Source organism: Microtus pennsylvanicus, chromosome 3 (assembly GCF_037038515.1).
Source record: "Microtus pennsylvanicus isolate mMicPen1 chromosome 3, mMicPen1.hap1, whole genome shotgun sequence".
Lineage (NCBI taxonomy): Eukaryota > Metazoa > Chordata > Mammalia > Rodentia > Cricetidae > Microtus > Microtus pennsylvanicus.
In genome coordinates, this window is record NC_134581.1 from 23,968,605 (window position 1) to 23,985,444 (window position 16,840).

The 16,840-nt window shown below is 49.8% G+C and overlaps 1 protein-coding gene across 2 annotated transcripts in view; it reads right to left on the reverse strand.

The window, feature by feature from the left end:
• Positions 1–1,044: 1,044 nt before the first annotated feature.
• Dzip1l (DAZ interacting zinc finger protein 1 like) overlaps positions 1,045–16,840 on the reverse strand; it is a 46,586-nt gene continuing 30,790 nt past the window's right edge. Inside the window, exons 8-17 of one of the 2 annotated variants that reach the window (XM_075964883.1) lie at positions 15,508–15,570; positions 14,194–14,334; positions 12,098–12,128; positions 11,362–11,415; positions 10,404–10,537; positions 9,015–9,207; positions 5,865–6,081; positions 5,294–5,484; positions 4,126–4,265; positions 1,045–2,575 (exon numbers count right to left, since the gene is read on the reverse strand). In XM_075964883.1, the coding sequence (XP_075820998.1) occupies positions 2,414–2,575; positions 4,126–4,265; positions 5,294–5,484; positions 5,865–6,081; positions 9,015–9,207; positions 10,404–10,537; positions 11,362–11,415; positions 12,098–12,128; positions 14,194–14,334; positions 15,508–15,570 (1,326 nt within the window). In that variant the 3' untranslated portion in view covers positions 1,045–2,413. The remainder of the gene's footprint in view (positions 2,576–4,125; positions 4,266–5,293; positions 5,485–5,864; positions 6,082–9,014; positions 9,208–10,403; positions 10,538–11,361; positions 11,416–12,097; positions 12,129–14,193; positions 14,335–15,507; positions 15,571–16,840) is intronic. The other variant, XM_075964884.1, reaches the window with a different exon arrangement.

The following is a 16,840-nucleotide window of genomic DNA, read 5'->3' on the forward strand; positions in this document are numbered from 1 at the left end:
CCCTAAGATAGGCCCATGTACTTTGCATTCATCAACAGATCCCATCCTTAATGCTTATTACAAACCTCTCCTCTCTAGGCCATAGCCCCCAGCAGTTTATGCAATGGTCAGGGTTCTTTGCGACTTTGCTAGGGAGTTTCTATGTAGCTATGCCTAAAGCTTTGTTGTGGTAACTGTCATGTGGAACCCTTTTTCCAAAGTTTTACTGTGCTTAAATGTGTAAGAAAAGCAAACCGAGAGGCCAGACTCTGGACGTTTTGACCCAGCGCCTATAAAATTTGGTGCTGACCGAGTTTTATTCTTCGCCCCACACGGATCATCTCCCAGGAAGCCCTGAGACTTGAGGGGTCCCTGACCATCACCTACCTGCCCACCTGTGTCCAGGGTCCATGCAGAGTCCTTTGCTGTGACTTCACTGAACTGTTTCCTTTACACCGATATGGCCCTAGCCCTCCCTTTACCCAGCCACCAGCTTTGCTCTGTGCAGCGTTTTTCTTCCATCACTGGGTTCGAACTCATAATTAAAAACTCTTTGTTTTTGCATTGGATCTGGTCTCTTGATGGTTTTGGGGGGTCCAGACTCTGGGCACAACACGTTGACGTTTCAGAAGCCCAAGTCAGGCAGTGTCTCTCTCTTCCTGCTACCTGTACCATGTCTGCCTGCGTACCCATGCTCCCCACTGTGATGAAAATGGACTAAGTCTCTGAAACTGTGAGCCAGCCCCAATTCAAGGCTTTTCTTTATAAGAGTGGCTGTGGTCGCGGTGTCTCTGCACAGCACAGACTGCTGACTAAGGACACGCCTCTTCCTTTTTCCCACTTTGCATTGCACTCCACAACCTTCCTCTGCCAGATCCCGTTTCTGCCATCTTTACCTTGCCCAGGTAAAGTGCCTCAGTAAAGCCGGCTGTCTTGTTGCAGTTTAATCCCTGCGTCCCAAAGGCCCTAACCCAGTGCTACTGAGGAAGAAGCTGCTTCATCCCCTCATCACCACCCGCAAGCCACAAAGCTGGGAAAAAATAATAATAAAGAACGACAGAGAGGTACGTATATCATTCTATATTTAAATGTTCACTATAATAAATAAATGTCTTCATACTAAAAAAAATACACTCTAAGTCATGTGACACCATATACACCTTTCATCTCAGCACTTGGGAGGCAGAAGCAAGCTGAGTTCAAGGCCAGCCTGCTCTATAGAGAGTTCCAGGACAGCCAGAGCTACACAGGGAAACCCTGTCAAAAAAAAAAAAAAAAAAAAAAAAACCTCAACTCCCTCCTTCAAAAAAAATTTAGTCATATAAAAAAGCTATATATAAAAACTCATATCAGAAATGATCTCAAAAATTAAATTTGTGGTTCTATGGGGACAAGAGGCTCCATCCAAACTGCTCTCTCTTCTTGCCCGTGAACAAGCTCCACCCGGTGTCACAACTCAGGGAACTTCTCCAAGGTCATCCTGGTCTGGGCTGGAAGGTGTCCAGATTAGGTCTAAACATCAATTTGTCACAACTGAGAACTGTCCAAGAGGAGAGCCTCAGTGGAGGGACTGCTTGAGGGCAGCGTGTGTGAGGGACTGTCCTGGTTGTTCACGGATGTAGAACCCAGCCTACTGTGAGCGGTACCTTCCGTAGGCAAGCGTTCCTGAACCGTATGAACGAGCTGAGTAGGTACAGCTGTGAGCCAGTTAGCAGGCAGCACCCGCCACAGTTCCTGCTATGCTTCTTTGGCTGTGAAGTGACCTCCTTGGTCAGAGGTAATGCTGTGGGGAACAGCAAGCAAGTTGACCTTCAGGTTCCAGCCTTTGCCTCTCTGTGATAGGCTGTGACCTGGAACTATAAACCCAACCAAGTCTTTCCTCCTGTAAGTTGCTTTTGGTCAGTGCTTTATCCTGGCAACAGGAATAGAATTAGGACAGGCCTTGCCCATGCCCACCTAAGACTGTAATGTCTAGCCCTAGATTACTGTACTTGGCCCTGGCAGCAGACACTTCGCACCTCCTACCTCTGTCTGCACCCCAACTCAGTAGCGCAGCACAGAGTAGGGAACTAGTGACTACGCAGGACCCATCCCCACGGTGACCTGCAGACTACAAACAGCACCTCCTGTAAGACTGCACTGGACATGGGCACCCTGGAAGAAACACTCGGAGGTCCTGTTACAATCCTTCTTCCATTTGCACACGACACCACTCCAGGACACAGTCCCTTGTGATAGCGGCAGGACCAGGGCCCTCTGAGGTAGCAGTCCATACACAGAGAAGACATAGAGGTCCCGTCTATCTCCTGCTCTGCTTCTCCTCACGGGAAAGACTTCTTGGCTGCTGGTGGGAGCAAGAGGCCTAACCGTCTCTTCTGTTAGGGTGAGCCGAGCCAGGTAACGAGGCTAAGCCCTCTGGCAACCATACGCAGGATCACCAGCCAGGAACCCGAGGTCGGCCAGAGCTCCAAGGGCTGGCATCCAACTTCTCTGGGAGCTTTGGCTGGGACAACGGCTTTGGCTTTCCTCTCTGGTCCAGGTCCTGGGAGAGATCTTCCAAGGAAGAGATCTCCAAGTCACTCTCATCCTCAGAAAGCTGCAGAGATAAAAGAGAAGGAGAAGATGGATTTTGATAAGCGCAGGAGGATGATAGAGCATTCAGCAGCATCCAAGACAGAAATGGGGGAAAGTGATGCCTCAGACTAAAGCGATGAGAAGAGGGGACTCCTGGTCCTGTTATCTAAGCTCCCCACCTCTGAAAACCTGCATCAGAGACTCAGGGCCACAGCGATTGAAACAGGGCTGGATTCCTACTAACGAGGCCAAGGCAAGCACCCTGGAGAGGTTTCCGGGTGGACCTGGTGACTCATGTTTGTATGTAAACCTGGGCGTGTTCCCATCATGCAGTAGACTATTAGTGCCCACCCACAGCAGAGAAGACAGGGAGCTCGGAGATGCTTACGCACGCTCTGTGACGAGACCGACACCGTGTGTGATGAAAAGACAGATGGGGTGATAGTATATGCAGATTTTAGCTCCTCACATTGACAGAACTGGAAGCCTCTAACATTTGATGCTCTTGGGATGAATGCACCTTAGTCGAAAGGACCCCTCCTCACAGACTGGTGCTCAGAGCTGCCTGGAAAACGCTGAACTTGAGAGAAGATGGGAACAACATTCCAGCTATTTTATCCTGGCATACAAGAAGAGCCCATCCAGGGCCTGGACAACACCTCCGTCTAATTTAAATTATTGGTGCTCTTTCTAAATAGAGGGCAGGAGAACTTGGGGCTCTACAAGATGAGCCAAACATACATACTGTGTGATAAGAAAAGGTATGTCGGGGTGCTGTTATAAAACACGAAGCGGGAGACTACGGGGACTGCTCAGTGACAGTGTTTGTGTAGCGGGTGGGAGGCCCTGGGTTCCATCAGCAGCACTAAAAAGACAACCGCTCACTCCTCCTCTGTTGCTTAGGGCAGCATCTTCATCCTCTGCAAATGGAGTGGCGGGAAAGAGTTCTATGTTTTCCCACCCTAGAAGCTAACAGAAAGTGGCAGCTGTTCCCTGAGGGAGGGACAAGGTGGCAAAAAAAGAGTCTGGTGCTCATGTGAGTGCTAAGTCTGCAGACTCCATGGCAGCTGCCACCTGAGGGAGGGCAGCCACCAAGGTATGCAGCGGTGAGGCACCCACCACCTTAAATAGCTGGAACAAGGTGTCTACATGTCCCCATCTGACGTGCTGTGAAGCACCACTCTGATAGTGGGCAGTGCTTTATAGCCAGCCCCTTTTGGGGGTCTTCTGTGAAGTAAGGGCTGGGGAGGGGCCCAGTATGGAAGAGACAGCACAGGAAGACAGCAACCACAACAGGAGGCTCTCAGAGGCAGGAGACTCTCGGAGGCAGGAGACTAGAAAATAAATCTCCCCAGAAAGAACTTACCTAATGAACCAAAGGGGTTTTTTTAACATCCAAAGTGGTCATCTTTCCACATACAGAGGGACAAAGGAGACAAGGTCACATGCAATGTCCTTCTCGGGACATGTCAAAGCTGACACTTGCTCAGTCTTTCCTCAGCCTTCACCCCACAGCCCACACATTTGGAGCTGGCTCTCCATGGAATGTAGGGCCATCTTTAAGTATCCTACCTGAGACTTCCTTGCTGGCGTGGAAGACCTCTGAAGAGCAGCGTTGGGCCTTAAGAACATGCTGACCCCTCCGGAGGGCTTCTTCACTGGCGTTTCAAGCTGCTTCTCAAGGTTTTTGACCATCGACTGCACCAGAGTTCCTGGAAGGGGGCAAGGAGTCACATTAGTGGGATGAGCCTGGGAAACAAATGCTTCGACCCTTTGGACCATATTAGTCTCCAACCTGGACAGAAAGAATGGAGCAAGAGTCAAGAGGAAGAAGACAAAATTAGTGTCTCTCCCCACCCAAAAAAAAAGAGGGAAAAGGAGACAGGGAAGGCCAAGGCTAAAACTAGTCTGATTATATGGGCTTAGAATGCTTTGGTAATTAAAAAAATAAATAAATAAAATATATAAAAATAAGAATGTCTTGATGATGTGACTGCTGACTTATGAAATGGCTGCTGGTGGACACTGTCCCTCTGATGAATCTGAGGGGGGCTTCTGTTTAATTCGTGAACTACAAAGATTGTACAGGCAGGTGACGTATGACAGTTAATCTTGTCTGACTGACTACAAACCCCATTGCTTGTCCTTCCAGCTTTGCAAAGTGAAAACTGTAAGCCTCACATTCCCTGACTCAGCCAGAGCTAAGAAACACAACCTAAGGCAGAGGCCTCACTTCTGTCGGTAGTTTTAGAAGGGAACCTTGAATGGCTGGGAGCAGACGCCACTACTTAGAAGAGAAATGTTGGACTCGTCATTATAATGACCTACTAGATAGAGCACGGTAAGTTTAAAGAATTAATAATTAACCTAATTACCAGAACCCTTTCATCGGCAAGTGGCATCGCTGCCTGTCACTGAAGAAAATGCCAAAGAACTTTCTTACCCGGATAAAATGCTACAGCTGCTGTTGATGGAGACACCCTCTGGGTTCCAGCTACCTTCTATCTCTCCCATATAGCCCCAAAAGGGACCTATTCCTTAAGAGGGCCTTCTCTAATAGATAAAACCTCCAATGTTTAGACAACTCAGAGACAAAAACAGGGGGCAAAATAACTCTTGCCCAGGTCTAACTTCCTCCTGGCATTTCTGAGCCAAAGAAGAAATGCCAGATCAGAATTCCCCGGAAGAAGGTGAAGGGTTTTCCAGGGCACAGAAGAACTGAGGCCGGAGAAAGACTCACCTGAGGAAGCCAGCCCACCAGAGCCCTTGCCAGAGGGCTGGGCACTCTCCTCTGAGGTCTCAGAGTCAGACCAGCCCCAATTGCCCTCCGGCTGGGGTGCAGACCTGGGAAGAACTTTGGGGGGCTGAAGAGACACACGCTGTACAACGTCTTCTTCCGGCTCCTCTTCAGAACTAAAAGGAGGGGTGCTGCTGAGAGACGAAATGAAAGGGACACAAACCAGAAAGAAAAATTTAAAAGCCAGACTTTGGCTTTCCAATTTGCCCCAAGCTAGCCCTGCTCCCTCAGGCGAAGTATAAAGCCCAGAGGACCTGAGGCCCCACCCTTCCACTATAGTCGTGGATTGGAGGAAGAGATGGGAAGGGAAGGGTAAGTCTGCCTGGGCGGGAGTGAAAGAAGCCCGGTCTCTTCTCAGAGCTTCAGGTTGAACACTGCCTGAGGTATCTTCAATGTTCACGTCTGTCCCCATCCCACCCCTGTAATACAGAGCTCTCTAAGGGTCTAGGGCAGGATTCCAGAGGCCAGAGGCCATCACCTCAGACCCCACAAGAGGGCAAAGTCTAGAGCTCACCTCAGCCCGGGCCCAGGGGAAACAGGGGTACTGGAGGGTCCATGCACTCTGGGGCGTGGAATGGGGGTGGACACCTGGGGGAGGCCAGGGCCATGGCTGCTGTGGCTCGGACGAGCTGGTGTAAAAGGCTCTGCTGGCTTGGATGGCAGTACCACACTTAGTGTCCTGGTCTTTGGCCGGGCCTCCCTTGTGGCCAGTGTGGTTCGCTGACTTTTGACTAGAAACACAGAAAGGAATGACTTGCAGGACATGCCAGTGTTGGGCCTGTAGTCCTGAAATAACACAGAAGAAAGTCTAACACCAGAAATGATGAAGCCACAGTACATTTGACAGTCGCCCTATATCTTAAGTCCCTCTACCAGGACAAAGCTCTTAAGTCCCTCTACCAGGACAAAGCTCAGAGACTTGGAGAGTATTTGATGTCCCCGGGTCATGCCATCATTACAGACGACCAGAGGAGTCAACCAGTCTGCAGACCCAGGCTGACTTTGCTCCCAACCTTGAACGCAAGAGGCCCTGCAGGAAAACTCTGTTGCCACCAGAGGTCGCTGCAGGACTACACAACTACCAAGAGCTGCCAGGACCTTTAAGTCAGAGGAAAGGCTGCTGTGCCCAAGGCAGACAATTAGAAGGCAATCAGATACCACCCCTGTTTCCCATTAGGAAACAAGGGGTCCAGTGATGTTTGGTCATGGGAAGCGAACTGGAGAGAAACTGTATCACAGGAAGCTAGAGTAAGTGCTTTGCATGAAACCAACACGCAGGCAGTTCGTCGAGAAGTAGTTCTTACTGCAATAGCTCAAGGTCAAACACGCCTGTGATGCGCTGCTCTCAGAGGATGTGTTTATTCATAAGTGGGGAGCGGTAAGATGAAGAGAGGAGAAAGGCCAAAACAAGCCTACGGGGAGGAAACAACAATAACATACTGCTACTGTGCACCGGACACTAAGCGAAGCTCTTTGCATATCTCTGCTGCCCACCCCTCCCCAGCCCCCAGCCCATCTTCAGGCAGTGACATTCTGCTTTACAGAGGCTCGGAGCTATGGAGGACCTTGCCCTCAACTGCGTGGAGCAAAGTGATCGTCACAAACCTGGCCGTCCATCTGCCACCGCCTCCCTCCACTGCATCTCGCCAAGAAGGGCGAGGTCTAAGCCAGTGGTTCTCAACCGTCTTAATGCTGCAACCCTTTAATATTGTTCCTCATGTTGCGGCAACCCCCTCCACACACACACACACACCCCACAAGATTATCTCATTGCTACTTCATAACTGTAATTTTGCTACTGTTATGAATCGTAACTAAATATCTGATTTGCAGGCTGTCTGTTATGGGACCCAGTGAAAAGGGAGTTCGACCCCCAAAGGGGTCGCGACCCACAGGTTGAGAACTGCTTAGACTCGAAGCAGACGAGGCGAGCATAGCAAAGGGCTTGTGGGGAATGTGAGCAGGAAGGAAAGGTCCGCAAAGTGTCGTGAAGATGTGTCTTTCATCACAGTTAATGACTTGAATCCCAAAGGTAGGGAAGGGGCAACGTAGACAAGGGAGGGGCTCTCCTGACTCTGATGACAGCAATGGGGGAAAAAAGGTGGTACCTAGAAGAAGCAAGACACCTTTCTTTCCCCTGAAAGACGGAAGTCTGCGGACATTTTCATTCTTCCTCTCCAAATCCCTCTCCTCCTCCCCCTCCTGAGTGTACAGCACCCCTGTGTCTGTGTAGCTCACATCTCCCGGTCCTCCCTGCGTTCTCCTCCCCCTCCTGAGTGTCCAGCACCCCTGTGTCTGTGTAGCTCACACCTCCCAGTCCTCCCTGCGTTCTCCTCCCCCTCCTGAGTGTCCAGCACCCCTGTCTGTGTAGCTCACACCTCCCAGTCCTCCCTGCGTTCTCCTCCCCCTCCTGAGTGTCCAGCACCCCTGTGTCTGTGTAGCTCACACCTCCCAGTCCTCCCTGTGTTCTCCTCCCCCTCCTGAGTGTCCAGCACCCCTGTGTCTGTGTAGCTCACACCTCCCAGTCCTCCCTGCGTTCTCCTCCCCCTCCTGAGTGTCCAGCACCCCTGTGTCTGTGTAGCTCACACCTCCCAGTCCTCCCTGCGTTCTCCTCCCCCTCCTGAGTGTCCAGCACCCCTGTGTCTGTGTAGCTCACACCTCCCGGTCCTCCCTGCGTTCTCCTCCCCCTCCTAAGTGTCCAGCACCCCTGTGTCTGTGTAGCTCACACCTCCCAGTCCTCCCTGTGTTCTCCTCCCCCTCCTGAGTGTCCAGCACCCCTGTGTCTGTGTAGCTCACACCTCCCGGTCCTCCCTGCGTTCTCCTCCCCTCCTGAGTGTCCAGCACCCCTGTGTCTGTGTAGCTCATATCTCCCGGTCCTCTCTGCGTTCTCATGTGGCAGGGCAGGTCCTGGTACAAAGTCAAGCAAAGCAGACACTATACTAAGTTAGAGACATTTGGGCAAATGAGCAAAGGAACACAAGCTCAGATGCAGGCAGGAAAGCCAACTGTCTGTCAGAGATGTCTGCAGTGCCAAGAACTGTCCTAGCTTCAGAAACCTTAAGGTCAGGAGGTTGACTTTGGATGGAGCTTCTCAAAGACTCATATGATTTTTACCATATTCTTTTACAACCTGTTCTGTGGGCTCTTTAACATTTTACATTAAACAACTGCACTTTAAACATAAAATCCCTGCTTTATGCTTATACAAGAAATAATTCTACTACCTCACATGATTGTATACTAGGATTGTTCCCCCAATTCATGTGAAGGGAAAGAAAGAACAAGTTGTAAAATAATTGGTCCATGTACCAACTAAAACCATCTCTGATTTCCCCAGGAAATATATATATGTGCAGGCTGCACTTGGCAAACTTTCTATGCACCTGCTGGGCATGAGACAGGATGGGTGTCGTGGTCATGCCCAGCCACGACTGAGGAAAGGAACCTCACCATCCTTTAACTGTCTCAACCCAGCTCCTCCCATGACTCTGTTTCTCCAAATGAGGGTCTCAGGACTCATTTGCCCTGGAGAATTCCACAAGCTCTACTGGTCCGAAAAACATCCCCGAAGGGGGGCAGGGGAAGCTCCCTCCTCCCATGCAAACAAGCCACAGCCAGAATGGAATCCTCTCCTGTGGTCTCAAAGCCCACCTGCCCCCCTCACCTGGAGGCTGGCCTTCTGGCTGGGACACCCCCGCTGTACTCTCCCACCTCTGCTTCACCCTGCTGGTCACTTCCTTATTGAGTTTCTCCCTCAGACTCCGAAATTCACGAAAGCTTCGAGCTGTCTGCTCCCGTTGGGTTCTCAGCAGGGACTCCAGCTGTCGGAGAGTCTGAGCTGAAATTCCCTTTGTGTCCTGGAAGAGACAGATGTGCGCCTTCACAGACACAGGCTCCCTCACCTTTTCCCGATAGCTGCTGACATGGAGGTACTGTGTCTGCAGCCTGTGTGGGAGGGGTGAAGTGGGGAACAGAGAGGGTGGGCCTCACACATAGCAGAAAGTGTGTGAACTCAGGGTTTAGGAGGCTCTACCACAATGCACAACATAGGATTAGGCGAAGTGCTACATCACAGTTCAATCCACTTCACCCCATAAGGGACTTGGATGGGGCGTGTTTTCCCTACATCCAACCGAATCTCAGGGGGAGAGCATAGTCTGCTTCTCTTTGCACCTCCTGGCTCTACCGTGTTCTCCCTGTTTAACAGCGTTTGGAAATTAACCTCAAAGTCCAGTGTGTACTGCTAGAAGTTGCTGGGCTTCTGCCTACCACCCACCAGAGCCCAGGAGAGGGCTCTGATCCAAGAAGATTTATCAAAATTAAGACATTTTTAAATCAAAACTGAACACAGGACCGACATAGGATTAAGCAGCAGCTGACGACAGCATCTTTACAAAACTCAACCCAGCCATCTATGTTTGCTTCACTTGGTTTTCTAATCTTACTCACTGAAATGCAAACGGTTGGTTCAATGCTATGACACTTGGCTACTCTGATGCCATACTGTACCTTTATTTACTAATAGATGTTCTCGGGCTCTGACTGTGGACATCTGGGAAGAGTCACAGGCCCCATACATAGATAGTGGACTTAGAAACACTTAGGCACACGGGGCTGGCCCATAGACCAGACTCAGCCAGCTGAATGTCCTCTATTGGTGATTTGGTTAAAGAGACAGGGGAAAAAGTAACCAGTGAGTGAAGAACATTGAGAGTGTCAGGATAAGGTCCTGGAGCAAAGGAGAGACCTCTCTTGTCAGGACAGAAGCTATCCCGAGACAGCAATGAACACAGAAAGAAACGGATGAGCCTGCAAGATAAACACCGACCAATCGCCTCTCTGGGTAAGAACACTCTTTGTCTTCATTATAGGTCTCAGCCCTTAAAACTGTATCCCTTAGCCTGGTGCAACGGCACCCTATGTTAATTCTAGCACCCTGGAGGCTGAGGCAGGAGGATTGATGTGAGTTTAAGGTCAGCCTGAGCTGCACAGCAAGACCCTGTCTTTACACACATAATCGAATGACTAAGTCAACAGTAGCCCAGAAACCGACCCTCTTTATCCCCATGCCTTCCAGCTTCTCTTCCAGGGTGTCTTCCAGGATGGGCCGGAACTGCTTCAGCCAAGTAGGGTTTTGCCTCAGAGCTGCTAACACCTTCCGTTGCTCATCATGGGAGCTCTGCAGCTCTGTAGCAGGAGACAATAAGCAAGGTCAGTGCTCCCTGCTGAGCACACCAACCCTGGACCTGCCTGCCAGTGACCCTGAGAGCCCTTGTACCCGCCAGTAACCCCAGTGCCTAGAATGAGTCACTCCCACATGTCAACCCCTGGGCCAGAAGATGACATGTTTTCCCTCCTGGCTCTCAGTGTCTTAGACTCACCACCCAGCTTCTACACCCCCATCCCCTGCCACCCAGGACATCCCAGATCTGGGCTATCAGTTCTGAGGTCAACTCATAGCTTTGGGAATTGGAATCAAACCCTGGAAACAACTTGTTCCGTGGGTTCCACTCTGGTCTCAGATTCCAGACGGGCTCCAGCCTTAGCCAGGCCTCCACCCGTTGAATCTGGTTCTGTTCTGATCCAGATTAAAGGGCAATCAAGATCGCCCATTCAAGTTTCCTTTCTGGAGCACTTGACAGTCTTGTTACTTTAGGTCCTCCATGATCTACCCACAGCTCACTCACATGGGAAACGGAGACCATTTAAAAGCCAGTGCAGTGAGCTCTCCTCCAGTGCTCTGAACAGCACTGGGTGAGAGGCAGCGGGGCAGGCACAAGGGTCAGGACCTGAGTCAGAAGCCCAGCAGGCACTGCTCTGCCTCCTGTAGCTTGTGACTCAGTGGCCCTGCAGACCGCATGTTAGAGCCTTTAAACAGACATCTGATGCATGCAAGGCACTTAAGGAATATTTATCCTGTGTCCTCAGTTCCTTGTGCCATAGCTTCACGTGTCCAGATTACAGTTAAAGAGAAAAATCTGCTTGAGAGAGAGACAGAGAGAGAGACCCACCTTCCTCAGAAGACTCCTCCTCTGTGTCCACAGCCTTTGGCACCTCTTGGACTTCTGAGAAGACAGGAACAATTAGTGTCACCAGAACCCTGCACCTCACCCCTGACTCAAAGAAAGATGTAGTACCCCGGGGGAGAAGTGGCCTGTAAGGGCAAGCCGTCCATAGATTCATCTTTCCCAGAGGGGCAGGATGGAAAAACAGTCACCAACACAGACACTAGAGGCGGGAACATCAGACTCACATCCCAGCTCTGCCTCCAGTGGCTGTGCATAAGCTGGTAAGTCTCTGAACCTCACTAGGCCTCGGTGTCCTTATGTGGAAAAATAGAGCTATAATACCCATCGCACAACAAATCACAATGTAATGTGAGGAGGAACGGAAAGTGCTCGGCATGAAACACAGTCCTTATGAATGGCATGCCACAGATAAGGCAACTCAAGGGCCCAGTCCTATCAACACCATGCCCAAGACCCTTCTCTCTTCCCTCCCACTAGAGAACAATAAAACAGGCAAGAATCGCTGATAGCTGATGGAAAGAAAGCCTTCAGCACAAATGACCTCCCTCCCATGAGCCCTCTGTCCCATCCAGCTGGACAGCCTGACACCACAGCGAATGTCCCATGGATTGCTGTCACCAGTGTTTGACCCATAAATCACCTGGGGTGGGGCGTAGAAGGCAAAGAGCCCAGGACAACCCAAAGACTGACTGATCCTGACCACCCACTGCTGACTTACCCTGCGCCTTCCTGAGGGACAAGGTCTGGATCTGCAAAAGATGGGACAGAGCAGGTTACAGCCAGCAGGGGACACTGTAGAGACTCTGCTCTGAGCAGTAGACCTGCCCAGAACAGGAAGAGAGGGCAGCGGCTGCTATCCTGCCACCCACCAAGAACTAGAATGACTTACTATCCCGCCCCAAGCACATCTCATCTCCCACCATGTGTGTGTGGAGAGAGACCACACCCAGGAAGAGTAATGGCTAGCATTCCTGGATAACCAGCTGCTCAGCTTTCTCAGGGAAAGGAGACCGGAACGACAATCTTCAGAGAACCACTCTTGCAGGGCACGAGCCCACAGAAGCAGAATGGGACAGGGGTACAGCTGGCATGGAGGTAAAATTGATGTAAGATAGCTAGGAAATGAGAGAAATTCTAACCAGTGATGCAGACAGCTGACCTGGGGGCTTATGGGCACACAGAGGCCTGGTCAGCATCCCTGCCAGGAGGCCTGACCCAGACACTGGCAAATGTGCTCAGCACCCCTTCCCTAACATGGGCCTTCTCCTTCCTCTTTGGCCAGTATTTGCAGGGAGCAAGAGACAAGGTGGGGTCCTATAACAGCTTCCTCTGAGACTGAAACATTCCATCGTGTGTAGTAAGTTCCAGAAGCAGGCAGGTAGACAACTCAGGAGAGCTTGGGGAAGTCCCTGAAACTGACCAGATTCACTAGGCTCCTCCCTGACAGAGAAAGGAATAAAAGCTGAGAGTCCCTCTCAGAAAGCTGAGCTACAGAGAAGACTCCCAGACAAGCCGAGATGCAGACTCTGAGAGGAGAAATGCCGCAAGGAAGGCTGAGACCAGACCAGCGGTCTGAAGAAGCGGAAACCAGGTGAACTGCCTGGAAGAGATTTAGGCCAACAGCGTCTCTCGAAAAGGACCCTCCAAGCTACTGAGCTTTCTGAGGCTGTGCAGTGTGCTCCAAGTTCCCAGTTTCTGTGAGCTGTCACCCTTGTGGGGTGGGCTTTGGTAACACGGTTGTCTTTGAGTCATTTCTGTTCCTGTAAATAACCCCAATAAGACTCACTGGCTTGCCAGGCTGGACTCTGGTGATATCTGCACTTGGTCTGTCATGGGTTCCCTATCTGGGGTGAGTAGACATGAGTGTTGTGTCTCCCAGAAAAAGTTTTGTCATGTGACCGGTGGGTACAGTGACTGACATAAAATGGCTAGAAAGCAGAAAAGTGGGGGCTGGAGAGATGGCTCAGCAGTTAAGAGCATTGCCTGCTCTTCCAGAGGTCCTGAATTCAATTCTCAGCAACCACATGGTGGCTCACAACCATCTGTAATGCGATCTGGTGCCCTTTTCTGGCCTGCAGAATACTGCAGGCAGAATACTGTATACATAATAAATAAATCTTTAAAAAAAGAAAAAATCAAACAGAAAAGTGTAACTAGCAAGGGGTCCAAGGACAGGAGGAAGGGACTGGACAGTGGCAGTAACTCCAGGGCTATGTAGAACACAGGAACCTGAGGTCCCAGGTGGGGCTTGGAGGAGATGGACCTTCCAAGGGGAACTGAGTACAGACTGGGGGTAGGGAAGAATCATCAAGAACAGGTGAAGAGCCATAGGACCCAGCAATAGGAGATGCTCGGAGACTCGGCAACTTTTGTCTCACTGGCTTATTAGAAAACCACATCAGAAGCTGTTCCTTTATGGGAAGGGGGCTGGCTAACAACATCTCTGTGTCCCGCCAGCCTAGCTAGAGACGATGTCACCTGCCACATATAGAAAACCCAGCCTGTTCCATCATCCATTGAATAAAGGTGGGGAGAAAGAAAATGGTCTCAAATGGTCTCTCTTGAAGGGCAGTTTGAGGTTTCCGTGAAGTTTCATGCAAAGTGCCAGCCGGGAACCAGGTATCTTATGTGGTCTCTGAGGATAAGAGGAGACATAAGCCTAGAGGGAGGTAGCTGTGGCCTTACAACCTTGTACCCCTCTTCACTGCCCTTCAGGAGCCTAAGGACACCAACAGCATGAACTCAGAAGGATGCCAAGCTAGCCTCACAGAAAAGAGGCCTGACGGCTGCTGACTAGGGAAAGGACTGACTTACCGTCTCCTCCTGGGACGCAATAAGCTTGGCCTGTTCTTGAAGCTGTGCACGGAGGGCGTTGATATGGCGTTGCGACTGGGCAGCTGCCTTCTTCTGATCCTGAGACAGGGTGGCATGGAGCCTCTCGTTCTCCTCCCGCATCTGGTGGGCACAGGAAGGTTGGTCAGTCAGATGTCTGAAGGAACCCAAGTACCCCAGGTAAGAAGGGCAGTCCCTACAGCCAAATGCTGGTGGCGGTCTCGCCTGAGGCCAGACTGAATTTCTAGACTTTGCTTTCAAACAATTCTAGCTGCCTTCTGATTTGGGTATATTTTTTTGAGCTGTGCCAGAGAAGGAGAAGAAAAAATGGAGGGCAGGCCTCTAGGACCATGGAAGAAGGTTCTCTGTCAGATGTGGTCACCCACTGAGGAGAGGCAGGTAAGAAAAAAAGACCACTCAAAAATCATCAAATTTCTTTTCAGGTAAAAACAAGAAGGGAGGAAAATGTGTTCCCATGCCACCTCTGATGTAAGAGCAGAGGTAAAGTGAAGCTAGTTATTAATATTTGCATAAAGAATCTCTAGAGAACACAAATGAAATGAAACCATCACACGGGGACTGGGTAACCCTAAAATGGGGTGGGAACAAGTGCCGTCCCCATGGACCAAGCTCCTGGCATCTTCTAGGCTGGGGGCCAGCAGAGCCTGAGAAGGCTAACCAACTTCCTCCTCAACTTCCCTTCTCTTCTTGGGCATCTACAAAGAAGCCATAAAAATTTAACAAGGTCCAGATGTTCTTGGGAGGCATCCTATCCTTGAAGATACCTTGTCAATTATTAATGGTTCTTTGTTAGGTTTTCGTGCCCCCAAAACTGACCAATGGGTTCAGAAACTACTTTATCCTATGTACTCCTTACCCAATCCCAAGAGAACAGGACATGAATTCCCCTGATTACCGCATTTCCCCTTTAAAAGTTCTGCCCTCCCCCAAGGCTCCCTGCCACACTTTCCACACCCACCATGCTGGGGTGCTGAAAAGGTGTTGGTCCAAACTTAAATGTGAATATTATTAAAAACCCTCATGTAATTTGCATCGGAAATCCGGCTCCGTGAATTCATTTGGGGACCAGAAACTTGGGCACAACAGCTCCTTGCTGAAGAATCTGCTGGATAGGCAGATGACCCCATTTGTATATTAAAGGGGACTGACAGCCATGAGCAGTATCCACAATACACCTGACAACCAATTCTAGACAGAGAATGGGACAGAGAGGGGAATGCTGCATAGGGCGAGGTCACGGGAAAGCAAAGTTTCCCGCTAGCCAACATCAGCTACCTCTCTCCTCTCAGCTGCCCGCTCTTCGTGCAGCGCCTTCATTTTTCTCTTCCATTCTGCTTTCTGAAAGGGAGCAAAAGCTTGTTAAATGGAGCCTGCTATGCAGTAATAAACTATAAAATTATGAGAAGTAAAAGGTACTAGCTCCTGGTGAGACAGAATAGAGAAACCGAACCAATTTGGGGGGGAATGGAAACGTAGTGGGAGAGAGATTACTGACTTTGTGTTTGAACAAATGGCTAACTGACCAGGAAAAAAAATAAAAGCTTGCATGACTGTTTTAAGTCAATATAAACTAGACAGATCAGATAATTACACATAAAAATCAAGACAGCAAAATGATAATGGTAGTGATTAAGGCTACAGAATCACCCAAAGAAAACCAGGAATATTTTCTTTTTAAGTCTCAGAGCAGGCACAGTAATAAAGGACAGATGGAGAGGCTGAGGAGATGTCCAGCAGTCAATAGGGTCACCGCTCTTGCAGAGGACCTGAGTTCAGTTCCCAGCACCTATATCAGGTGGCTTGCAATTGCCTGCAACTCCAGCTCCAGGGGCTCCAATACCCTCTTCTAGCTCCTGCACCTTGACACATGTATGCAAACACACAGAGACACACACATACACATTAACGAAGATGAAAAGGACTCTTTAAAAAAACATAACTTTTACCCAAAAAACTTTACTTTTTTATAACCAAACAACAATAAAGTAAAGTTAAAAGACCAATAGAAGACTCGGGAAAAATATCCACAACTAGAACAAAAGCTGGATTAATTTCCACGAGGAGAAGCAAAAGGCCAGCGCAGTAGGTCAAGGCTGTAACTCCAGCAATTAAAAGCTGGAAGTAGGAAGGTCAGGAGTTCAAAGTTAGGGTCCTTCTCAGACACACAGTAAGTGGAGCCCAGGCTACATAAGACCCTGTAGCAAAGAGTGAAAGAAAGGAAGAGAAGGCAAAGAAAAAAAAAAGGGAAGAATATGAACAGAGTTCAAGTTCATAGGAAAAGAAAGGTTGTGTGTGTGCATGTGTGTGTGTGCATGTGTGTGTGTGTGTATATGTATGTGTGCAGGTATGCGTGCATGTACATGGAGGCCAGGTGTCACTCTCTGTTTTATTTTTGAGATAGGGTCTCTTGCTAAGTCAATTAGCTAGATGGATTGAGAGCAGTGAGCTGTGAGCCCCAAAATCTTGCCTGTCTCTCTCCCCTGGCTCTGAGGTTCTAGATGCACGCTGTTCCTGGCATTTATGTGGGCATTAGGGATCTAAACTAAGGTCCTCATGCTTGTATTGTGAGCACTTGACTGACCAAGGCATCTCCCCAGTAATAATGACT